Source organism: Fulmarus glacialis, unplaced genomic scaffold (genome assembly GCF_000690835.1).
Source record: "Fulmarus glacialis isolate BGI_N327 unplaced genomic scaffold, ASM69083v1 scaffold7745, whole genome shotgun sequence".
NCBI lineage: Eukaryota > Metazoa > Chordata > Aves > Procellariiformes > Procellariidae > Fulmarus > Fulmarus glacialis.
In genome coordinates this window covers 1-26,856 of record NW_009214876.1, presented here as the reverse complement: position 1 = coordinate 26,856, position 26,856 = coordinate 1, and the positions used below count along the sequence as shown (strand labels likewise).

Sequence of the window (26,856 nt, the reverse complement as noted above, 5' to 3'; positions counted from 1 at the left end):
ATTTTGTTCAAGTGAAAACTAAGAAGCCTGTTATACTTCATTAGGTCACAAAGACTATGGATACCACTGGTGAACGAAAAATTACTTCATAGTTTCTGTAAAGACAACCCAGTTGGGCAAAGAAATATTTGGCCAAACCAGATAGCTATGCTATATACTACAAACCACCTCAAATACCTTTGAGCAAGAAATACTCATTAATTCTCCTGCTCAATATAGCATGTTAGATTACATCATTTGAAAAGGCCTCCTTTAACCTTGTAATCAAAAAAAAAAAAAGTCAACTTTGTCATTTGGATGGAGAAAAACTCTAAAAATGTAAAACAAAACACTTGCCTCAGTCAATGAGCTAATAATTCACTACCGCTATTGCATGTTTTCTTAGGCTGAAGATACTAAGCTTTGTATACAGCAGCAAAGCCTTCTTAGAACCTCTTGCTGCAGCTGAGGTATAAACCCAGGATTTTTTCTACTAGTGCAATTCAATCTGTTTTATTCAATAAGCTGTTCCCTCCCACCACCCCGATTTATTCTTTCGAAACCAAGTTCTTTCTGAATCATAAGACACTTCTGGAATTTCAGCATCTCTTTGCCACCAATAATTAGAGGAATAATATGTAAGTTTTCAGACAGAAGATTTCATCTATGTCACATGTCCTGAGCCTCTCACAGCAACTGCTCTGCTGTATCAGGTCAGAAAAGTGTCTTGTACCAAATAACCATGACGCCAAATGTTGCAGAGGAAGGCGTAAAACCTCAATCATACACAATTTGCACATCAATACATCAACTGTACAAACGCCTTTATTATCTTTAGGCTAAATTCCCTCATTTAAACTGATAATAACATGAAGCTGAGCAATGAAACAGGCATTGAATCAACTTTAAAGTCGTCTTCTAAAATGTCTGCAGTCTGGACTTCTTTTCATGTCACATGTCTGCTTTGCACTGTCTCTTCTCAACTGTTTTAGGAATTACTCCCATTTCATAGTATCTATTCTGCCTCTACATGAGTGCCTGAAGAGAAAGTGTAGCGACATTCTTTTTCATAACTTGACTTTACGGATTCTTCTTTTACCTCAATACTTTGGACAGAGCTAGCTGACTAATAATATGGCTGAATTAAATAAAGATCGACCCAGGAAGAGATGATGGCTGTATGTAAGAGGAAATAACCAACACAGGTACTAAATGTAGAACTGTATCTCAAATAACGCAATATTAATTTTTGTCCCTTAGCATCTTTAAGGAGTGTATATATAGCTCAAAAAGAATTTCAACTATGTTGAAATGGAACAGTCAAATCTCCCTCCTATGGATCTCACTCCAAGCCTTCAAACTTCAAGACTGAATTTCTACTGTGTGACTTGCAATTAATTTTCTTGGCCTGTTCCTTAAAACTGCAGCTGATGAGAGCAGGACTGTTCCTTAAGGTTCTAATCGCTGCCCACTGACTGTCAACAAATTGAGCTAGAGGGGGTCTACAGCTGAGGATGCCCAACCATCCTCAGAACCGGATTCTAAAGAGACCACCGGTCGGAGAATGTACAGTAATCACTGTAGACCTTGGTGTATCTAGTTGCTCCCTGGTCAGATGTGTGATGACAGCACTGTTCTACACAGCCCTTCACAGGCTGGATATTGACTTTATTTAACTTTCCTGCACCTATTTAATGATATATGAGGCAGGCTGAAGTACATTTACTGATGTTGTTTACCCTGACACAAGCAGATGGAGTCTTATATTTCTCAAAGAATGATCCTCAAATTCTAGAATCTGATGTCCTCTCAGTGATCTGAGATCTTTTACTGAATTTAAGATTTCTGCAGATCACACAAGTTCCATCTATATTTTTAGGGATCCACCTGAGGAAAACAGATAAATACAATCTGCACAAGCTGTACCCTGGGGATGCAATTTATTGTAAAAATTGTATGAATTACAATAATTACAACTAAGTTAAATCTCACACTCAGAATTTTAATTTTCATGTTTTCAGTCTGGAAAATCCCAAAATTAAGAGAGAAAACACAAAGACTTGGCACAAAAATGTATCAGTAGATACTAGCTAATTTGCTTCCCATATGTTCAAAGGGTAAACTATAATCTGAATCACCGTCATCTTAAATCTTAAAGAAAAATCTGAGTTACACCCAATATTTCTAGCAATGACTTATCAATCAGAAGTCTCATCCTTCATTTTGTTTCTATTCTCAGTATTTGAGTTGCTTTGAATCTGAAGCATTTTAAAGTCAACACAAAGCACGATTTATATGCATTTTCATTTTGAAAAGTCACTAGTGTAAAAGAGAAATCAAGCATTAAAAACCTTCAACATACCCGTTCATCATTTGTTGCTCGTGTTGATTCTTCCTTCCCCTCATCTGGCAGAGGCATTCTAGTCAAAGCAAGTCCATTTAGGGCAGCTAGCTTTAGAGGGCCTATTTTTTTTGCATCATTTTTATTCTTTTTCATACCCTGCAAAAGAAAAGCTAAACCTTGTAAATATTCTTAAATATCTGATGAAGTTATAAAGCAGAAACCAGATGAGTTCAATTAAGCAAAGGATACTTCTTTGACCCCTTCTGCAAACAAGCTCTGACCTTTTTTTTTTGATAAGCACTGCAGTGAGAGATCAGAGTGGTGGGACTACATTCCTCCAAGGACACAACACAAGTCTGTCTTCATTCCACACAGGTTAATGAAACTGCATGAGAATGACAAATCTTGTTCCCTACAAAGCTCACAACTGAGGGTATGAGGTGACAACTCTGGATAATTAACATTCTTGGACAGAACTGAAATCACTTTCCAACCCCCAAAATACATAAAAATTATTCCTTACTAGACTATTCAGTTTGCAGGCACTTTTCTTCCCTACAAGCAGGCATAACAATGAGCATATACCTTTAAGATATTTGGATATAGTTACATGTTTGACTAAGTTTGCAACAAACTGCACATACAAAACACAAACACAGAACTGCAGTCAGATCTGAGCCCTGAACCAGGCCATGAATCTAAGTTATTTAAGTTACCATTCATTATTTGAGAAAAATACCAAAGGGGGATCTTTATGAAAGAATAAGTTCAAATGATTCTTTTAAAAAGTGTAAGAGAAAACTTCATTATTCCCACAGTTGCTAAGTTTGGTTGTTAACAAAAATACACTGAAAATGTGAGTGTATATGCTGCTTGAATGATAATCAATTGTTTCAAAAGCTAAATGGTAGTAAGGAACAGGAAGACAAAACTGAGAGGATGAGACCACATTTAAAAGTGAAGTGAACACAAACACAACAGTAAGAGTTCACTGAAAAACAAAATGTGCAAACATTGGTAGGGGCCAGCTTTGTTACCAGGATATTCATCTCAATATTGAATACAGAAAGGTAGTATTTTCTATTATGCAATGGTACCCTTAAATGTTACTGAACTAGAAAGTATTTTACTGAACACTTCCAGTGAAAAAGTTTTAATATCAGTTGACTTGAACATTTACATAGCTATCAGAAGGAAAAGGCAGGGTATGATTTTGATAGACGCATCAGTCTCTGAAAATATATCTTTTGGAGAACAAATACTAAGTGACTATCTAAACGTGAACACAAGGAGAAAAGTATCACCTTTTTTCCCTATATCCACATAACAAACATGAGGAAGGAGATTTAGAAAAACATACACAATTACAAGAAGAATTGAAGCTGATGAGGGTTCATTTCATTGAGTTCAGCTCCATGTATAGCAAGTCTGACAAACAAAAAATTGTGAGAGCAGTAACTATTTAAATACATAGCTTTTGCATAGGTTAGCTTTTGCAGCATCAGCTGTAACAGTTACTACAGCAGTGTAAGTTACATGATAGTTCCACTGCAGTCCAATTTGTGCAGAAAACTATTTGACACTAACTCAGGCAGGTAAAGTTAACAACAATCAATTTTAAAAGGCAAAATAGTAATAAAAATGGTCCTCTTCCACTAGCACCAGAAATATGCCACAGACTACATAAAACTGAACAAAAGTTTAAAACAATATTAGTGGTAAGGACCGGCAGCGGAATTGTACAGTCCCATGCAGACCTTGATGTTTCTATGAGGTGGGAATTACAGGGAAGGTGAAACTTGCAGTTGTTCACTATGGCTTCATAAGATTGGAGTAGGAGAAAGAGACATAGCAAGCAAGAAATACCTTTAGTGGGATAAAAACAGCTTGAAGAGAAGGCAAAAGGGAAAGGATATGAAAAGAGGAAGGGATGGAGGAAAGAAGAGAATGCAAGGAAATAATTTATTGCCTAATGGGTCAGGTCCCCCTCTTAGGTCAGAAGAAGAAAGCAAACGAATCAAAAAAAGTAAACATTCAGCTACATCCGATTTTTCAGCGAGAGGAAGATTAGAGAGCTGGTAGTGGAACAGAAAGAGTTGCTTCTGTTCCACATAAGAATAGGTAGGGCAGAATTTGGGATGTAGAACTGACTTTAAATTAGCTCATTCTAGCTCATTGCTAGCCAGGTCAGGTGTATCAGATGGATGGAGGCTGCACAGCTGGATTTGTGTGGGAGGACTATAAAAACAGAACTCAGACATTGCAGAGAATGGGATAAAAGACAGCTAAGCAAAGTTAATCGGGGAAACAGAAAAACAAAGGTCAAGCTTAAGGTAGCTTTTAATTCACATGTTTTAAAAGCACCTCAGGTTGATTAGAAAAACCCCAAACCTCAAACAAAACCCCCACACAACTCCCACTACAGAACAACCTGAAACAAGAGGAATAGTATCCACTTACACCTAGTGGGGGAAGGCCTTCCACAATATTCTTCTTCCCAGACAAAAGATCAGACACAGGTCTCTTCTTTACTGAGTCTTTCCTTACTCTGTATCTCCCTGATGTTGTAAGATCAGATTCCGACATAGATGGAGTAAGCAGTCCTTCCCCTCTTCTCTGTACCTGGCTTTCTACTAGTAAGTGAATGGGGCTCATATCTTTCATTCTCTTTTCTGTCTCTGTGATATGTAATTTAGGCTCAAGAATATGCAAAGGGCCAGCAGATGAAGCAACAGAGCTATAAGGGTAGTTCAGTACTGAATCATGAGAATAACCACTCATAACGGATGAAAGTTGGGTTTGATCTTCAGGGAGAGGAGAAAGACTTGTACTAGCCTTGTTTTCTTCTTCAAATTCTTCTTCCTCACTGCTGTGAATCAGCATAGTGGCATCTGAAAGGGTTTTCTTATGATCACAGTTCACACCTTCCTCTTGCTCACTTTCTTTTTGCTTTGTTCTCTCCATCAGAATGTTGGGCTGTGACCCTTCTGAGATAACTCTTGGAAGAGCCACATCTGCTGCAGAAGCTGACATGGTCCTCTCTTTAATTCTTATTCCTTCAAAGCTGGGAGTCAACCCTGCTATTTCAATACTGTTCCTTTTCTGCAGCTGAGCATGGCGTGCCGACGTCAGAGGTTCACTGACTTCCTGAAGAGAATGTGCCACAGGCAGGCTGTCTTCCTGAAATGTCTGGACAGAATGGTGCACTCGCCTTGTGATAAGATCTGGATTGCTGCTGCTAATGTAGATATGTCGTGAAAGGTCTGGAGTACTATTTGCAGGTCTTGGGTACGGGTATGGTGGAGGTGGTCGATAGACTTGGGTCTTCATTATATTTGGTGCTGGATAGTCCTGAGCCTGGAGCTGCACATTTGTCAACTCAGGCACACTGACTGCCCCAACACCCGGGCGCCTTTCAGCCGGGTACAGGATAGGGATAGGGGGATTGGCTATGAAAGCTGTAGTTCAGGTTAAATGGATAATGATTAGACTGGGGGGAAGCGAAGTGAGCATGTTCTCGTATTTCAGGTTGACTGTAAACTAAGGCATCAGGCCTGCTGTAAGCATATGAATTGCTGATGTTAAGATTTCTCATTGAATGACTCTGCCTATCTGTGTGCACCATTCCCCTGTTGAGCTGTCTCATCACAGTTTCATAGTCTGGTGTGGGACGGTAAGAAGGTGGTATTAGTGCACTATGTCTATGTGATGGGACATAATCAGTTCTGAGGACATCGCTTCCAGTAATGCTTGGGTTAGAGGACATGGGGGACGGCTGCAAGTAATGTTGTGGATTGTTCAAGGAGTTGGTGCTATGTGCACTATAGACACTACCATTGCGGATCCGACCACTGTAGTCATGAGGGGCTCTATCCAAGCTAGTCTGAGAGTGACAGTAGTATCCATTCTGATTGCTCACAAAGAGGTTATCTGAAAGTAAAGTTTAAGAACAATCTTTATGTCCAAGACATCAAACAAAGATATCCTCTATTAAGACGTAGCTAACCAATGTTTGAGATTTTCAAAATCTCAGTTATTCTTAGCTATGTATTGAAACGGGAAGAAAAAAAAAACAACCCCAGCTTTTTTGTTGTTGTTGATACCTAAAGTATGTATACCAGAATAACCTATTACGTTCATTTAGAAGACGCAAATTCCAATTGGAAAACATTGTCTCAGTTTAAGAATGGCTTTCTTCTGTTTAGGATAGGTTTGCTAAGTTTCAGTCCAAGAAAATCCGTATCAATCTTAAACCACACTAACTGAAAGAACGAACACCAGGGTTTGCACTAATCTAATGAAATTATTTTAAACAGCAAGAAAGAAAAAAAAGCAAACAAAAAAAGAACCAAAAACCTAAAAACACCCCCACAACAACCAAACAAAAAACCCCACGCTCTTCTCCCCCTCCAGGCCGTAAGTAGATATCGTACCACAAGACCTTTTAAAAAAAAAAAAAAAAAAAAAATCAAATTAACTTTTCTCCAGAAATTCTGGAGACAGTTTAAACCACCACCATATATTGTTTGCACCTTAACATATACCCACTCTGATGGGTAAAGAAAATTATTTAACAGTTTATACATCCAATATACATTTAATAATTTAACCATTACTTCATTGGATGTACAATTTGCCAAGCTCCAGAAGAGAACAATTCAGTCACTGCTTTAGATGCCTTTCATGATTTAACTCTTCAGGTTCACCAAAGTAATTGCCACATTTATGTTAATGAATTTGCTGACAATAAAAAAAAAAAAAAAAAAAAAATCTTTTGTGTGTGAAAAAATTTTTCAAAAATAGGATGTGTGCAGTAGCAAGTATCCAGCAATAATTCCAACACTATATTGGAAAGAATTCAGCTACATTCTAAATTTATATACCTTCATGAATACTTGTGTAACTCTATTTAGATAGAAAACATGCTTATTCCCTTACCAGTGAGTTGTCAGAGTATTTTTTTTTTATCCAGCTGATTTATAGGACTGGAAGGTCCCTATCAAAACTGAGGCAACTTTGCAAAAGATTAGATTAAGCCCTTCAGGGTAGCAACTTTGTTAATTAAAACACACAATGTGTAACAATCAAACAAAAAAGAAGAGAAAGCAGCCATGACTCCATTGTAAACCGCTTAGATTAGGAGTGTGCATCCCTTAAGAATTCTAATTAGGGTTTGCTTAGGTTTTTTTTCTTTCCTTTTTTTCAATGAAATGTATACCAATTCCATAACTTGCACACTTCCTTAGCCTTTGAATTCCCCACCACCTTGTAGTCTAGCAAACTCAGAGAAACTTCTCTCTTCCTGCATCCTGGGTTAAACAATTTTTTTTTTACTTTTTGTTTATCTGAATTGTCTGGGGGCTCAGTTACTCTTTGCAACTATTAAGATCAATATTGACAAGGATCTCACAATGCCATAGCGTACCAGTTTGGTACATGAACGAAAAAACAAACAGTCAGCTTAAACTCACACAAGGGACCACAGTCTATAGTTGCTGTATATGCTATCATAACTAGCTTTCCTCATATCCCATATGAAACGATACGGAGAGGAGCAGCTGAGGGAACTGGGGTTGTTCAGCCTGGAGAAAAGGAGGCTGAGGGGAGACCTTATCGCTCTCTACAACTACCTGAAAAGAAGGTTGTAGCGAGGTGGGTGTCAGTCTCTTCTCCCAAATAACAAGCAACAGGACAAGAGGAAATGGCCTCAAGTTGCACCAGGGGAGGTTTAGATTGGATATTAGGAAAAATTTCTTCACGGAAAGGGTTGTCAAGCATTGGAACAGGCTGCCCAGGGAAGTGGTTGAGTCCCCATCCCTGGAGGTATTTAAAAGATGTGTAGATGTGGTGCTTAGGGACATGGTTTAGCGGTGGACTTGGCAGTGCTAGGTTAACAGTTGGACTTGATCATCTTAAAGGTCCTTTCCAACCTAAATGATTCTATGATTCTATTTCACATTAGCCTATATGCCTAGAGTAGCAGCATGCTGTAATACAAATCTATCCCATGTTCACCCTGTGAATTTATTCAGCTCTAGCTGAAGTAGCTATAAATGCAAATTATAGCATTTACCTTCTAAAGTTGTGTAGTGTGGCCTTGGATTTAATGAACTTACCTTGGGAGGATGCATATGGTTCAGTATAATGACCATTGTAATGCAGCTGAGGTGGTGGAGGCATCATATAAGGCTGAGGCTTGGGCTAAGAAAGCAAGCATCTTATCGTTAGTTAAAAACTCATGATTTATTTTAAAAATAAGTCTTGAAGTTTTTTTTATGTATAATGTACAATATTTTTTAGATATATATATTATATAACATATCATACACACACACACAAAGCTTTAGTCTTAAACCATTTCTCTAAATCTGCAATGTAAGTTTCTCCTGTGAGGTCATACAAAATTTAAAAAAAAAAAAAAAAAGAAACAAAACCAAAACCACACACCACCAACCCAACACTGTATCTTGCCATCTGACTTCTTGGAGAGTCTCCTAGATGAGTCTCCTAGAGACAGACCAATCAAACTAAAAACAGAAGTGTTTAAAGTATTTTTCATTGCAATTATTTTAATTACATTATTCAGATATTACATAGCAGCTTTTTCTACAGGTCAGAAACAGTTCCTCACATACTAGACTCACCTTTTTCACTGCTCATTTTATTTCACTGAAAGAAACTAATGTCTGATTCAAAGTCAATTGAAATCCAGAAAAATGCAAACATAAAACTACTTCCTCTCCTTACCATAGACATCCTGGACGAAGACCGCCTTCTAACAGGATTCACTGTAACGGGCTGGGCTTGCCTACAGAAGAAATTTTATGGTGAGAAATGATTCTTAATAACACCGAGACCTATTTCAAACCTTGGAAAGTGCTCCCAAGTTCAGTTAAAAATCACTCTACATTTCTTGGAGGCAGGCCCTGTGTCAAACAGTCCTCCCCAACCCAGTCTCAAAAGGAAAGAGCTCTGTGCATAAACCACCATCGCAGACAGTATGAGCAGAATCACAAAACCAGGATCAAAATACCTGTTATTTCTTTGCCTCTTTTGTTGAAGCATAAAAAGGAGACGTCCCTGAAGCACTGCAGCAGGGCAGAAAAAGCAGCGGAGTAACTGGGGACTAGTTCCAAATTTGAACCCTGTATAAAATCTCATACTATAAGTTACCTGTTCTACATGACCAGACATAAAATTGTTTACAGAATGTAACGTTACAGATGTTACAGGAACTGGAAAGCGCGACTATACTGCATGAGCACTTGTATGTTCTAACATTCAAGCTAATGGTAATAAATTTTCATAATTTGTTGGATTGCCTTCAGGATGTAAGGTTCAGAAACCTTAAGCTCCTTTTTCCCCACCCTACGCTGCACCTGTACTCTGCATCGTGCAGCAAGACAGAGGTCACAAGGCAGCAGAATAACACAAATGCAGGAACTACCATATTTCAGAAAGAAAGATGATTTTTCAGCTCACCCTTTGGGAAGTGAAGGACGAGAAAGGATTGGAAAGCGTGGAAGGGAAAGAATGAGGGAAGACTTCTGAGAGCCCTCCTCAGGTGGAGAGTCCAGGGAGTCTCTAAAGACAAGGTATGTACAGATAAAGGAGAAAAAAAAAAAACTGAACTTAATAAGGCATGCATAAGGCAGTTTTCAGCAGCAGGACCAGATGACAGAGAATCTTAGAGTAGAGATAATCAGAAAAGTTTTTTTGAGGACTTTTATCTATTAATAAAACCATGTTGTGGTGAAAGGGTTAAAATAAGTAAACCTAGAGACTGACATTCAATACAGAACTATAGAACTGACATTATTCAGATAGCAATGCAGAAGTCCCACAAATGCACTACTTCCACCAATATTTCTTATCCCTCTCAAAAGGCAGCCATGTTCACAAGCTTAGAGGTATGAGGTCTACTCTATTCCAAATTAATCTTACTCTTCTAAAATAAATTAGCGTTAAACACACTAGCGAGTCATCTGTGGTGCAAAATACTTCATTATCTTTCCACTGGCCTCAGCAAATTTTGGACTAACCCCTCCATAGCTATCTTCTCGTGTACAAAGAAGAGGAACGGAACATTTGGGAATCATGCTTTTTTATGACAGACTATTCACTGGGTCTAATTCTCTATTCTTTGTCCGCAATAACTTAGCTGAAGGAAAGCTGTACCAGTGGAGTAGCTCAAATTCCAGCCCTTGATTTACAAGTTGGAGACCAGCCCATTTAAATTTAATTTGATGAATTGTATTAAATTTACTTTGCACTGGTGCTACTTGAGCTATTCAAATTCCATGGATATCCAAAGGACCACATACCTCTCAGCTGTCAATCCAGCACATTTCAGGAGTGCTTCACATACGCTTCCCGCCCTTTTAAAGGCCTTTAGAGTGTCCTTTCAGAGCAGTTCACCCAAACCCAGGTCAAAATCCCAGTGATTCCAGTAGCTCACAAACATTCTAGCAATAGTATCCCCCAACGCAACTGAAGTCTGTCACAGCACTGAGATCCAGCAGCAGGGGCCAAACACTATTACTTTTGGTAAGATTTCAGTGTTTAATATTGTCTTCTGTTACGAAGCAGAACATGTTTGAGAAACTGGCGATAAGTATTTTCTCAAAAAAGATTAAGAAAAAAACCCCAAGTCATTAATTACTATCATCTAAAAAGGACACTAAAGACACTACAGAGGTTACAAAAGATTTCACTTCCCAATTGAAGCTTCAAGGGCATCAAGAGTTCTGCTAATGTATTCTACTTACAGGCTGCATTTATTTAGTCTGTAAAATTTGTGTCTAGCCACACACATCCTCCACACGTATTTTGCTGTTTCCATATCTTCCTGCCAAAAACCAAAACCAAAATTTGCATATTAGCCAAATATGCATACCCTTCACTTGCTTTCAGACAAGCCACTGAAATTTTTAAGATTAAATTAGCATTGACCGATTTCATTTTAATATAACTTCATTACTGTCACCAGGTTTTCCCTAAAACTGTACTTTGCAGGCCTGAACATGCACTCTAGCCTAACAATTTTATTAGATTTATGAAAGTTGAAAGTAGAAGACTTTTGTTGAAGACACTCTTATCAGCTATAACACTAACACAATTTACAGTATATATATATCATGCCATAAGATTGTCAACAGCTGCCTTCTTGACAAAGGCAACTGGTAGGTGCTACGTAAAATTAATTCTGCAAGGAACGCTGTGGCCCATTCCAGCAAAGCTCTAAGACCATGTTTGTCTTTAAATGCCACTGATTTAAAAGTAAAAAAAATGCTAGAAATTTTACTGGAATGGATGAAAATGTTTATAACCACCTGAACCAAACTTGTCAATGTACTCAATATAAAAGGTCAGATTTTTAATGCCTTCCCGTAGAAAGCTAGCCAGAGACAGTATTATTACTTTTGACTCACTCATACAGTTCAAAGTTGCTAAACATATAAAAAGTAGGTTTTATCCTTTGAGTTAAATTAGCAGTCTTAATTTGTGTTTTTATTTACTGATGCCTTAGTGAAAAAATAAAAGTAAAAATCTACTCACAGTTTGGAATTGGATCGTTTCTTCTTTGTTTGCCAGCTCTAACGCGAAAAAGGATTTGTTGTGGGACATGTTGGCAATATCATGCCACCTGCAGACAAAAGGGACAGAACATGACTAGCAAGCTCTGATTTTCAAACTACAGAAAATGCAACTGAAAAACAGAACCACCACCAAGAATATGGATAAATAAAAAGTTCATCAATCTATCTGAACAAGTTGCAGACCATCACTTCCATATCCATTAAATGACTGCTGAAAGGAAAATATGTGACTAACTCTTTTGAAGATGTGCAACATGTACAGTAATAAGTTTATGACTTGTCTTCCACTTGAAATTCTTTGAAGTGTTCTTTTTGGGGGGGAAGGGGGAAAATCATCAAATTTAGACAAATTTAGTTATCAGTAAATTATAATGTCCCGACTGCTTGAAAGCAAACCATACATTCGGGGCAGGGGGGGAAATCTGCACTAAACAAAGCTATTAAGGCATCATTATATGTATTTTCTAGAACTCTCTTGCATATTGACAGATGAGAAAAAGTTAGATTGCAAGAAATATAATACTATATTCATTCAACTTCTTGTTAATATAAATGCAGTTTGAGCCATCAGTATTATGTTAGTGTAAATAAAGCCTATATCATTGATTTTTTAAAAGAATATTCTGCAGTGCACAAACACAGGGAAAAAGCATGATCTACATACAGGACTCTCTATAAAGGTATTTACACAAATTTCATTTTCATCATATAGATGTGGCTGATAGCATTTTCTGTAGCTACTCACCATCACATGTGTGAGGTAGAGAAACATTGTCCTCATTCTGATGTAGAACAAAGACCCCTCAAATTTAATGCCTTGGTTCATAGGCATTTATGGATGTAATTATGAAATTACTTGAACCAATCTAGAGCATAACCCAGCCTTTGTAAATTGTACTAGTGGGTCATTTGTCTATGTTTTTTTGCCACCCAAATACCATGGTATATCCATCCCCAGTAGAACTGCCCATAGTCATACAACAAATAAGCAATAGAGCAGAAAACTGGATCCTGAAATTGGAATATGAATACTTTCTGATGCTTTCCAATGTGCAACTTTTTTCTTATGTTTACGCAGACACTGCATCCACAATTCTTTGGGAAATTATGTGAAATGAAAGGACAAAGCTTTATTCTTCTCCCCTGTGTGCTTGGAAAGTCAGACAGCAGAGCTGTTGTTGCTTCATTCTGCAAGAGAGCAGAGTAGGACACTTCTACCAGTCTACACAATTAAAAAGAACTTGGCATCAGCTCTCCTATCAGCAGCAGCGATAGAGATTTTTGTGAAGAACAGGTAATGGTACTGAATTTATAAATTCTATTAAACAAAACCACTAACAGAAAGAAGCACAGTTGCTACTTTGTCTAATCCCAGAAATTCACCACGAGTTCCAGTAACTGTTGGACCACAGGATTTCAAGATTCTGTTCATATTCAACCAAATATTCAATTCTAGATTAAAGTTCACTAAGAATAAAGCCTTTCTTGCTCTAGTGATAATTACAGATTACTAAGAATAATTTAAAAAAAAAGAAATCTCAGTATGTATTTTTTAAAATTTATTCCAAACTCCATCCAAAGATGCCCAAGCAATCCCTCTTGAAGTCAGTGGGAACCAGGTCATTTCACATGAAGACTGAATTTTAACTGTTAGGTAAGTTGCAGACATGCGTATGTCTACAATTTCACTATCAGAGCATTAAATAATGTATGAATCCAAAATAATGAAACAAATGTTATCATGTGACTCTCCTCTATTTCTTTTATATATAATATATGAAAGGAACTCCTGGATAATTTTACAATTGAATATTTCTAAGTAAACTGATATGCCCATCTCAGGACTTAAGATGTGCAGAGAATTGCTCCTTTTTGACGCAATAAATGTTTTGCAATGAAATGTATATTAAATGTTCCTGTCTTAGAATTAATCTGGCTTAAAGAGATTCATCCTGCAGCCAATACGTTGAAAAATTCCCATGGACTTCAGTATTCACTGTAGTGTGATGTGATGACTACAAGACTATGTTCAGGTTTATCAAATGAATAAATACACATCACATCTAAGAGTCATTCATGCTAGTGAGGAACACACACAAAATGTGAAGTGCACAAAGATATTTTAAGAAAGAACAATACTAACCTAAATACAACAGGAGGACGACCATTTTTGTGTTTCACAAAGATACCATCAAGACATGCTCCAATGAATATGTCACTTCCTTGGCTGTCCTGTAAGAAGTTGCAAAAAATTACGCAAATACAGAAAAAAGTCTTTGAAAGCAGAGTTACATGAGAAGCAACTACTTTTACAATTCTGGGGGAGAAAAGGGGTGGTGTGGTTTTTAGTTTTTATTTATTTTTGGCAGGAAGTTACTCTTTTTACATAGGGGAAAAAAGCAACTGAGATCAAAGCCCTGTTCACCTTTGCAGGATAGGTCTCTTCACCGTACCCCTCCATTCTCTCTACTTCTTGCATATATAACATTTCCGCATCAGGAGGAGTAAGGCCTCTACAAATGAAAACAACGATCAGCTAGTACTGTCAATAAGAAAAAAACATCTTTGGTTTACTCTGACTGACACTGTCAAAGCTTGAAAAGCATCCCCAAGACATCCAGGCAACTATCAAATCATGCTGTTTTCATCTGTACCAATGGTTGATATATTTGTCTCAGCCTTTACACTTTGATTCTAGTAACTTCTTTCTCTCAGGCATGTCTAGGGGTAAATGGCAACAAAGACCAGTTAAAATTATCATCTCTGCTGATGGCAGACAATTCTCACATTCTTCTTCAAATCCATCATTGTCACCATATTTTCTCACTTTATCAGAATGATTACTCTGGCACACGTGTTCAAGACCTGAATTTCTCCTACTGCAGTATACCTGTTTAGGATCAATATGAAGTTTGATGCTTCACATTTCAGGAAAGATAGTCTCATTTTCTAAATGCTGACAGAGTTTTAACTGTAATGGTTTTTAAAGATGAGAAGGATAAGATCTGTAGGTGAAGGTAGATTTTTTAATTAGACTAACTGGCAAAGACAGTTTTCTCACTTGCAGTAGTGTCACAGGGGTTAAAAGCTTATGTTTCCCTACCTACCTCAGTTGATGTCATAGAAGACATGATCTCTACCTGCAAAATTCTGTCATGCTCGTTCTTATGTCTCTCAGTACTTCTTCAATCATCAATCTCTCTGTTTCTTCACTTTTTCCTAATGTCATGCAGATTAAGTTTTCTTTGCAGAACCTTAATCATGCAATCTTGTTACAAAAGCGTTTCAAAGATAAATGGATTTGAAATTTTGAAACTGTTATTTTAAAACAATACAGGAAAAAATAATCAATATTACTCACATAGTCACAAACATTTTTCACTGATGAACTGACAACAGAGAACTTAACTTTCCTTTGTCTTGGACTACTGCATCTTAGTTACCTCTTACTTAAGATCACAAGCATTCTGGCACAGTGACTGTCTCTATATTTCTACTGCCCTCAGTATCTGCCAACGTTATTTATCAAGAAACATCCTTACTGGGGTCACAACTTCACGTAAACAAGTTTCAGAAACATTATACAGGTGAAGTCACACTATTTAATGTGTCCTGTATTCTTAATTTACAAGCAGAAACCTCTCATTTATTTTAACGGTCATTCTGTCCTCTTTTCACTTTCATTCAGCAAAAATTCTTGTAATTTTACTGCAGATGTATCAGTGAAAAACTCATTTAAATTAGTCTCACTGTCTTCTGAGATTCCCAACTTCCTGAGCTACTGAAGCAATCACATAAAAATTAAACAATGAAGAGTTTTAGAAATATTACCTGTACTTCTGATGTAGCAAGGCAACTTTCTGTGTCGCTTCTTCCAATATTTTTTCTTCTTGTAGCCAACCCTTAAAGTAAGATAGCATTTATAGAATGAAATACAAAAAATTCTAAAAAATTAAATGGTTATACTTTCTTTACACAAGCGAATCAACCCTCCACTCTAGTCTTGGAGCTTAGATGCTGTAATACGCACACAAACAAAAACATAAAGCAGAAACACTGTTTTGAAGTGGTTTTACTCACTTTCCTATCTCCACCCCAACCTTGTTTTCAGTGTAATACACAATAAAACTGAAAAGATCTTGCAACATCTTCGCTTCTGTGTAATATACGGTATCGTATCTCACTCCAGTCTCAAAGAAAACCTTCACTGAATTTAGCAATCTAGGGAGCAGTAAGCTAGATGGATCATGGAGTCTTTAATAATGATTTGCATTTACCAATCTAAAGAAAGATTTAAATTTAAATTTATCAATTTAAAGTAAGTACTTACCACTGGAAACAAAGCAAATCTTTGTAGAAACTCCTGAGATTCATACTGATCATAGTCTCCAAAATCAGCTAAAAAATAAAAAATTTCTTGGATTCAAACATTTCTGACAAAATGATTCAATACCCGATTAATTGCAGCAGGATCTCCAAGTAGCAAATCTCAATCCTATTGAACTACGATCTGAAAGTAAAACAATGGAACAAACTATCCAGTAACATTTAGGAAAAGTAAAAACACATCCCATCTTTTTACCTTGTTCGGAAAAATTGATAACACTCCTTGTGGATAGGAAAGGAGAAGAAATGATAAAACAGTGTTGCTCCAAGTTCCTTAGTTCCTTGGGTTTTTATTTGTTTAGTTTTTTTAATCACAGAATGGTTAAGGTTGTAAGGGGCCTCTGGAGATCTAGCCCTAAGCAGGGTCAGCTAAAGCAGATTGCCTCAGAGCCTTCTCCAGTCAAGTTTTGAATACAGAGCATGGAGACTTCACAACTTCTCTGGACAGCCTGTTCCAGTGTCTCACCACTCTTACAACAGAAAACTTTTATTATGTTTAGACGAAATTTCCTCTATTTCAATTTGTGCCCATTGCCTGAGAAGAGTCTGGCTCCATCTTCGTTACTCCCTCCTGTCAGATACCTAATTATCTGCAGTACAGTGCCGGCCGACTGCTCTAACTTGCAGCACGACTCAAATACCCTTCCGCTCTCAAGCCTTCTACAGCTCTCTGCACCGAGACGTGCAGAAAGTGGGACCTAGAAGTCTTCCCAGACTCAGGGGCATGCTCAGAAGGGACTTCGTAACAGTTTTTATTTTAATAACAGTTTTGAGTCTACGTCATGCCAAAGGACATCCCAAGGAATTTGCCTCTTTTTCTGTTTCCAGAAAAAAACTAGCCAATGTTTCAAAGAAGAGAAATAAAACATTCTAAATTGGAAAAGTTATGTACCAGTCTCACAGGAGAAACTGTGGAACAGCAGTCTGTACGGAATGGCTGCTCCCAAAAATATAAACACAATCCCCAAGTATACAGATCCTATTTAATCACAGATTCTCATCCATAATAGTGCAGTTTTAGAGATATTTAGGAACCAAATTTGTATTAAACATTTACAATTAATATACAAGTTATTTACGATGAAAGGGGAGAAATTGTGATATGCTACACCAACACAGCACTTGAGATAAAGCAGAATTAGCCTATTGTAATTATTTCAAACACAGATCATTCTTGAAACCAGTTCATTTGAAACAGCAAACAACTGCTTCTGTTCATTCACCAGCCTAAAATTAACTAACCTACCTGGTATAAGCTACTTCAGTCATCAGAGCACATTAATTTAGAACCTGCGTTTTCATCAACACATAAAGTTTCTCTCTTATACAAGACTGAAAAAGGAATGTGAAAGCTAAAAGGATAAATATTTCCCATCTGGAAAGGGGATTATATTCAAATATTTCTATAAACAACTCACTGAGCAGAGAGACATTTACACTATTCAAAGAAATGAAAATAAGAAAGCAAGATTTTGTCAGTTGAAGACCATTAAATCCTGGCTTGGATTAAACAGATTCACTGTTTGTTTTAAACAAGGCACTAATATAACTCACCCTACTCCACTGGTAAGCACATTTTCAAAAAACATAATCATTGTCTTTAATGTGATACTACCAAGATGTATAATTAAAAAAAGACAAAAAAACCCTAAGTTGTATGTACCGCCAATGACTTTAAGTTCCTTTCAATTTTGGCATATTTACAATTGCTGTTAGATATACTGGAGTGGCATTCACTGTGAAGCAATATACAAACACATTACACAAAGCTGTTGCCATTAAAAACTTTTATTTTGAGAGATTTAAGAGAAAACAAGCATGTTAGCAGGGAACACCAGACATGATCAGTGCAGACAGACTTAGGACAGGTGGTTCTCTGGTGTATACTCTATTCCATCTGACCCCAGTTAGGAAAAATAAAGCAGCCATTTTCACATAGGTATCACAGAAATGGGTCTTCAGGAGTGATTTGAACATAGGAATTGTTAACAGTCTGGCATACTAACTTGAAATAATCTTAGGTGTTAGGATATTTGGGAGAAAAAGTGGAGATACAAGTACTACTGTACATTCAAATTTGCTTATTTATTAAAACATGTCTCTTTCTCTTGTTACCATGTCAGAATAAAGAGTCCTCATTAACAGAAACAGATGAAAGGTCTGTCGATGTAAGCAACTAAGGCCTTTGCCCCCAAAGCAACTCTGATGTCTAATTCAAACCCAACTCCTAAAAATACATGTTAGATACCCAGGTACACCTCTGAGGACTGCACAGAAATACCAGCAAGTTCGGGGCCAAAGATCCCACTGTCCCCCCTCCTCAGCCCATATGATGAGGTTCTAAGGAGCAAGCCTTTCATAACCTACTGATAGAAAACATGCAATAGAAAATATATCACCAAAGTTTTTAAAGCAACATTAGCTAATTGGCACAATTGCCTTACTTACCCTGAACAGCTAAACCAGCCAGATGTATTGCTTGTTCCAGTGTGCAAGGAATGTTGCCCTCCAAGATATCTTTCTTTAATTGCAAATAATACTGATACCTACATGGGAAAAAAAGAAAAAGCTAACATGGGCTTCTTAATTTAAAGAGAGTGCAGATGAATATGCCTGCATTTCCTATTCCTCTCTGCATTCCCCAGTTTGTGTGGAGGGTAGTCTTCCTCATCATTTGGACCCACTATTTCATGGTCTTTGTTAACTCCTCTCTTAGCTTTCACATATCACTGCAGAATCAAATACAGCTACCTCTTAAAACAAAGAATCTCCACGATTTCTATCTACTACCATGTCCTCATAAATTTTTTATTTTTACCTCTTCCTTCCTTAATTATTATCTCCTCTTTACAATGTTCAGTACACTGCTGCTGTATTGCTGCATTCTCTTCCAATAGATCTAACATTGCACATCCCTTCAGTCACAATAGTGACTTTAATTTCTGCATTACTACTTCTGAGTACATTTTGTTCTCACCTTCAAGGCAGCATTTTTTTTCCTTTAATCTGACCTTTTCCGGGGTCATCTCTTGTACATGCAACCACTACTAGCTGTACCATCTGTCCACAGCCTGAACCCCTATTTTCTTGAATTCTTCTGTCCCTTTCAGCCACCCATGGAACACCCTATCTTGAGCCCAAAACACCTCAAAACTCAAAAAAGCCATTATAGCTACACAGACTTTGCCAAGAAGGACATTTGCCTTCTGTAAACCCAGCGTTAAAAGCTTCTTAACTTCCTTATATTGTATGTTAACTCTTGTGAAGTAAGGCTTTCATACTGAGAACATGGAAGCATGTGCTGCAATTCATTTGGTGATTAGAAAGGCCAGGTAAACTCCACACAAATTTTCATCAGGCTAAAAGATGTCTCTCTTCCCTCACTGTTTAACAGCCTGTTAAATACAGTGACATTTTATAAATATTGTTTAGACTCTTCTGGATCCTACTACAGAAAAGCAGCATGCCGTATGACAGTAGATAACATCCTTATACAACATACACAAGAACAGCTGGGACTAAAACCAAGTCTTAAAAAAAAAAAAGAAAAGGAAAAAGCCACCGTGTATCAAGGCGTTTGGGGAAATAAATCTTCTCAGTCAAGCAGTAGAACATAAGCTCCTTCCATAGAACTACTAAAAGTAAACATATAGACGAAGAATATTGACGCTACCTCATGATAGTACAAATACCATCTCTTTTGTCTATGACATTTCCATTTCCTGGTATACATTAAACATATAATTTGCTTAAACACGCTCAATCTCATTTATATTGAAAAGGCATGAAAAAAATCCACAGATTTCTGAAACTAATCCAGACTCTCACTGTCGTACATCAAAGCAAGTACCATCCTCTAGGACTTGAATATAAGCTTGGCAAATAAATTCCTGCTTTCTACGTGGCAGCACACTGTAAAATTGCTGTTAAAACTCCAGCATAAACATCATATTCTTTAAATAAATGCCAGAGAAGAATATTCAAGGTTTTTCAGGCAATTTAGCTATTCAATGCATCTCCACGACATTTCTCTTACTCTAATGCATCCTAGTACACCAGCAAGCACAGAATCTGAACCAAAGATTTATTAAAAAAAAAAAAGAAGAAAAAAGAAAGACCACTAGAATGACTTTTTAAGCCAGTAAAATTGCTGAGAAAAAGCCCAAAACTTCCGAGTTTTCAGAAAGAAAAGAATCTTACAGAAATTACACGTAAAACAAAAACTAAAGCTGCCAGGCATTGAGCAATACATTACAGCATCAGTGTCTGCACCAAGAAGCTTACCTCCCTGAAAAGCTTTCACACCACAATTAGTGGAAAAGGTCTCTGGCAAGGTATTTTAGCGCCAGGGTATATAAAGACAGTTTCATGTAACCACAGAATAAATTAAGCTGGAAAGGACCTCTGAGTGATCATCTGGTTCAACTCCCCGCTCAAAGCAGGGCCAACTTGAAGCTACCAGCTTAAACGGGTTCATTAATGCAAGCACATATTTCTGAAATAACAAATACATATTTGTAATCCAGTTACTGGTTTTGTACTCATTTGCCTATTGAAAATAATAATTAAATCAGAACAACTATACACATTGAGACACTAGAAGCCCATGTATAGGTCCAAAGGAATAACTGGCCAGTATATATGCTCAATTTTACTTTTCCCCACACCAGTCATGTGATGTTCCCCAGATTCACAGTAGAAATGGATATATAATATCAAAACTAACATCCACCTTCATTGCCCAGTGGTACACAAAAAAAAGAAATCACAAGCTGAAGCTTAGCCTGTAGTTTGCCAGTGTACTGTACTGAAAGTACAGAAAGTACTGAAAGCAAAATAAAGGAAACCATAGCTCAATAAAATCTGCATGTGCTTTGTGCAGGATGGACATCCCCAAAAGCAACACATGGCTCTTCAAAACAAAACAAAAAGAGACACAAACATGAAGGGACTAAAACAATTAAAAGTCTGACCATGCAAGTATGCCTATTACTGAAAACAGGTTTGAATAGATTCCTAAGATCACCAAAAAGTTAGTTGTTTGCGTAGTTTATCACATATTTTAAATATTCAAAAGGGAAATAAATACACAGTTTGAACACAAATTCTGCCTAAAGTAATAATTTCCATTTCTATAGAGGTGGGGGAGGGGAAAGCAGACAATTTTTAAATAAACCATACATTTCAGAATGCTAAAAGCAAAATTATAGACACATGCATGAAGTTTATTTTTTGAAGTTGAGAAACAGTAGGCACATAGAACACTACTCCAAAATACACAGTTGGCTCCAAGGCATATTTGTCCAGCTGCTTTTTCAGAGGCTTGTCCAAATCTACCCATCTACGCTGATTCTGCTTATTATAGTACCACAGACTGAAATATGTAATCTGAAAAAGAGGCATTTCAATGATGAAAAAAAGTTAATATTGCGATATTAGATAAAATATATTGTATGAAAGTCTTGCTACTCAGAAATAAAGGTTTTAAAACACTGACTAAGGCTATGGGTTATTGAAAACTTAGAGAACTGGAGAGACATATAGTATCAAAAGCAGACAGTACTTCCAGATAAGCAATCCATGTACATAAGGTCCCCCCACTAAAACATTACCAAACATACTCTTTATTTGCAAACAGTCCCTCACCCTGTTGTGGCAACTCACAGATGTTAGTAGTAAGCATTTATGTGTGACAGGAAAACTAAGGGAAGTGAGGAAGGCAAACAGAAAATGACATTGGACAGCAGGAGAGCAAAGTATGGCTTCTCTGTGGAACTGGCAGGCAGGCTTACATGGGATGCTGAAGGAAAAAAGAGCAGAGGACAACTGGTCAAAGACAAGCTCATTGAAGCACAGGTATGGCTCATCCCACGAGCAAGAAAATGACAGCAGCAAGCTACCTTGCCTGAGCAGGCAACTCTTGACCAAGCCAAAACACAAAATACAGCATGCACTGGAACAGATTGCCCCGAGAGGCTGAGGGATGTCCATCCCTGGAATGTCAAAACCCCACTGGACAATACCTTGAGCAACACAATTTAACTTTGATGAGATCTCCTCTGAGGAGTATAGACCAGAATATTTTTCTATCAGTCCACAGTATAGTTCTAAATCACACTGCAGAGCCACTCATTCAAATTTCAATTTCTCCACTATGTTTAAACTGATTAAAATCTGCCCCTGCAGTACTTATTTCACTCAGTTCTGGATCAGCAAACAGAGGTGGACTGGAAAATATTCATATCATTATCACAGCAAAACTAGAAATCATAATTACAAGTTTTTTAATTGAGGGAGGGAGATAAGGGAGTACTAAGAATTACCAATTACGCCTGTAGGTATTTACATGGAAATTCTCCAAGTCCTTGCTACGTACACATTATTATATGTAGAAATGGTAGAAATACCAACACCTTTAATCCAACACTTTTCTTTATGTATTTTGTTTTTATGTATATGTTTTTAACCTATACAAAACAAAGCTATTGAGGATGACGTTTTATGAAACACAGGACTATTCATCATAATGATTTTTTTTACATCAATAATTTCTGTGAATTAAACTTGGAAAAATTGTCTACTTAGCAAACAAAGTATTTACTGTTGTATTCTCAGAAACTCTAGCATTTTGATGCTGTGGAGCACAAATTTGAAATCCATTGGGGAGCGACAGCTGGTAGTACAGAAAGGCCACTTTAGTACTCTCCTGCGAAAATTTGCCTATATACACGTCTGAAAATTCATATACATACATCTTCTTAGTTTATAGTCTAAACCAGATGAAGCATCTACCCTCATGGGATTCTGGCTATCCCTTACAGCTCTAACAGGCTGCTATGCATGTAAAACTGTGGCATGGGCAGATATGCTACATCCCAAACTTCAAGGACAGCAGTGAAGTCAATGCTCCGTATCAGCACAGATCATTAAGTAATTTTGGGCACAAAAATCAAGGTGTAGCGTTAAATTAATAACATCATCTATTCCATAACAGCATTTTCTGTGGGAAATTAGCAAAACTGGGAAATTAGAGCCAATTCTAAGGCATAATGTTCCTTTGACGTTGCATACTGGCAAAATGTACTTCTTGGCCCTCTCTAAATTAGCATCAACACAGTTTTAAATGATTGTTGGTGTGTTTTGGTGGGGTTTTTTCCCCCCAATGTTTAAAAAAAATTCTCTAAATTAAAATTACTGTTACCATGTAATTGCAAAATCAGTATTCAGAAGATTAAAAAAATGTTAGGATGACGTCTGCTCATTTAACCTTAATTAAGATCCCTTCTGTAAACTCTAAGACAACTCTGGTCCTATTTGATAAAAAGGCAGGCTGTAATACAAAAATTAAATTGAATTAGAACTGTTCATAGAAGAAAAAGCAGTTTTTCAGTATAGTGGAAGATATCTGGAGAAAAGGCAGAATGCTGATATATACAAAATAGTTTCATGGTTGGGAAAGTTTAAAAATCACCATAGAGAAACAGACTGTATTCCCACACCAGAAACAAAGTTCTCTTGTAAAGCAAATCCTACAAACCAAATTTTTCACAGGCAGACACCGTATGCTCTTCACTTCTGAATTCTGAAAACCAAGAGTCAAATTTAAGTAGTCATAAACACTTCCAGTTTCAAGAGCACAAAAGGAATACGACTCTGAATACAAATACTATAAACAACATTTTTTTTTTAAATTTTTCAGTCCAGGCGCATGAAGTTTGCTGATACCTTAGACAACATTTGCTTTTATTTCTGTGCTTCAGTCCTCCAACCATAAGATATAGTGTGTGGTATATCCACCACCCCACAAGGATATTGAGAAGACAGTATCTTAAGATTCCGTAAGATGTTAGGAATTGTAACAGTAGTACCACACAAACTCCATTAAGAAATAAATATTATGTTCATTGCAACATCACACACTGAAAAGGATAAAATGTACCAAATGACTACTAGGCAGTCCTTCCTGCAGATTGAATGAGGAAAGGAATGCATGTAAAAACTCGTATTTCTCTTTCATTACAAGACTGTTAACACCATGCGCACAGTCACAGGAGCCAAAGTCAGACTGTGATGCTGACATCCTGTAACTTCCGAGTGTTACAAATGTAATGTATATATAAGGCAAGATGGTAAGTATACTAGAGGACCAAAAAATAAAGATAACAGTTGAAGTTGAACTATATGCTATGCGCTACTTGATCTCACTTCCTAGGAAGAGCTCAAAAAAGAAAGCCTACTGTGCTGGCCCACCTGCCCAACAGGTCAACTGCATCAGCCCCGGGCTGAGCGCGATCCGAAACATCGAACCACAGCGTTCTGGGTGAGAGCAGAGGCCAAGGCAGAGACTGAAACCTAAGGGTAACAGCTACAGAACCACAAAAGCACACCAAAAAAGTTGAAAGACTTCTATAAAAGATACCACACAAACACTTTTGGAAACCAACTAAAAACGTATGCAAAAATTTCTGAGCAACTGTTTGAATAACTTTCATCTGCAGCCTTGGTGTATTTAAGCCTCCAAGAAGCACAGATGTGTAACAGGTACGGAGAGAAAGAGCACAAACTTCTGTTAACACCACCACTGTTTCAAACCCTCTGGTTCTACACCCTGAAGTCTAAACTGAATGTATAGCCTATTTTTAAGGCATGATGATCACTTGCACTGGTCTGTTTCTTTAAAACACTGACCACTTTTCCTTGCCTACACACAGAACCAAGTAGCTACTGGCACAACAGACTAAAAAAAAAGTGTTTTAAAATATTCTTTGGAATCCAGCATATATTTAAACAAGATTTTTCTGCCACAGTATTTCCCTAACCAACTCCTCCAATACGGACTATCAAAAATAAAATGAAAGCCAAGCAAAACACTATGGACCAAAGCCTGTCTTCTGACTTGTATTTCACTTGAATTCAAGGGCAGAATTTGATCCTGTGAGTTTTCAGAGGAGCTTATGCACCCTGGAATATTCACACTGATTAAAATAGAATCCATTTTTATTCATTGCTAAAACATTTTATTATTAGCAGCTCAGGACAACACCCAATTCTGAAAAGAAAGTCATGACATAATTCTTAAAATACGTTAAGCTGTTAAGATTAACACTATTTTGAGGTTCATTTATTTTAGCGACTTATTCATGACCCAACCCCTTTGAAGAAAATCAAATGGAAATAACAAGAACATACAATTTCTGCACAGTTACTTTCTACCTAGCTGCTTGCTGTCACTATAGACAGGAATAGTAAGCATTTTTGCATAAAAGTTCAAGATTACCAAGAACGCAAAAGTACCAAAAGCCCACCACAGTATTACAGCTCACAAGTTGGTGGGAGTGGAGTGACTTCATCTATGAAGTCAACCAGACTTCCTAAGCTAAGCAGAGGAGCTTTGTCAGGCATGACTGCCACAAAACTACATTACTGTACGTGACTATATCATATCTTTTGGCATGATGTATCATTAAAGTCAGAAAAGTGGGGCTGATCAGTCTTAAGAAGAGACTAAAGTAAAATCTTACTGCGGACTTCAACTTCCTAAGAGCGGGGATAGTGAAGACAGAGCCAGACTCTTCTTGGAAGTGCTCACTGAGAGTACGAGAAGCAGTGGGCACAACCTGCAACGTGGGAAATTCCAACTAGATCAGGAAAAAAATTTCACAACAAGACTAGCCAAACACTGGAACAGTTAGCCCAAAAAGGTGTCAAACCTCCATCCTTGGAGGCACCCAAACTCACCCAGGCAACCTCTGAGCCACCTGATCCAAGCTAGCCTTCCTGAGCAGAGGGCAGGAACACACAACCCTCAGAGGCCCCTTCCAACTCAAACTATTATGTGGTTCTATGTCATTAGAGAATTGGTGCTGACAAAGAGAATTAGCTTACTGAGAAATTCTTGGATGTAAATTAAATAAAACCTTTTTTAAAAAAAAAAAGTGTTACCTTTTACAAACCCATTAATAACTGAGCTTTAAATCTTAAAATTCTCATCAGTTTCCACACCTACTGAGCTGTTCCTCACCTGTTTTGTAATTTGAAATGGAATCAATGAGAAAGTCCTTCTACCAGCTGCCTGATATTAGCCAGCTACAACTAACTGCTGCATTTCATTTTATTTTCCTTAATATGGATCAACCTCATCCCTAATATAATTTCACTTTGGCTCTAATCTAAACATCATTTGTACATATCAGTTATATACAATCAGTTTATATCTGATTAGCAGTATAAAAAAAAAGTTTTAATATAGAATCTCAGGGTCTATTTTGGTCACAGTTTACACTATTGTCCTGGTTTCGGCTGGGATAGAGTTGATTTTCTTCCTAGTAGTTGGTATAGTGCTGTGTTTTGGATGTAATATGGGAATAACCTTGATAGCAACAACTAAAACAACAGTGTGTTAAGTGGCATTTACAGTAGTCAAGGACTTTTCAGCTTCCCATGCTCTGCCAGGTGCACAAGAAGCTGGGAGGGAGCACAGCCAGGACAGCTGACCCAACTGGCCAGCAGGGTATCCCGTACCATACAGAATCATAGAATCATAGAATC

General features: G+C 37.3%; 1 protein-coding gene across 1 annotated transcript in view; it reads right to left on the bottom strand.

Annotated features, from left to right (window-relative positions):
* The window catches only part of PTPN21 (protein tyrosine phosphatase, non-receptor type 21), a gene marked incomplete at its 5' end in the record, with an annotated part of 29,997 nt that extends 4,072 nt beyond the window's left edge, over positions 1–25,925 (bottom strand). The window contains 15 exon segments of the mRNA XM_009578725.1: positions 2,342–2,479; positions 4,784–5,755; positions 5,757–6,253; positions 8,440–8,524; positions 9,071–9,131; positions 9,806–9,907; positions 11,092–11,171; positions 11,882–11,969; positions 14,066–14,154; positions 14,348–14,435; positions 15,754–15,824; positions 16,253–16,320; positions 18,757–18,854; positions 21,527–21,696; positions 25,830–25,925. Coding sequence (XP_009577020.1) covers positions 2,342–2,479; positions 4,784–5,755; positions 5,757–6,253; positions 8,440–8,524; positions 9,071–9,131; positions 9,806–9,907; positions 11,092–11,171; positions 11,882–11,969; positions 14,066–14,154; positions 14,348–14,435; positions 15,754–15,824; positions 16,253–16,320; positions 18,757–18,854; positions 21,527–21,696; positions 25,830–25,925 — 2,703 coding nt within the window.
* Between the last annotated feature and the right edge of the window lie 931 nt (positions 25,926–26,856).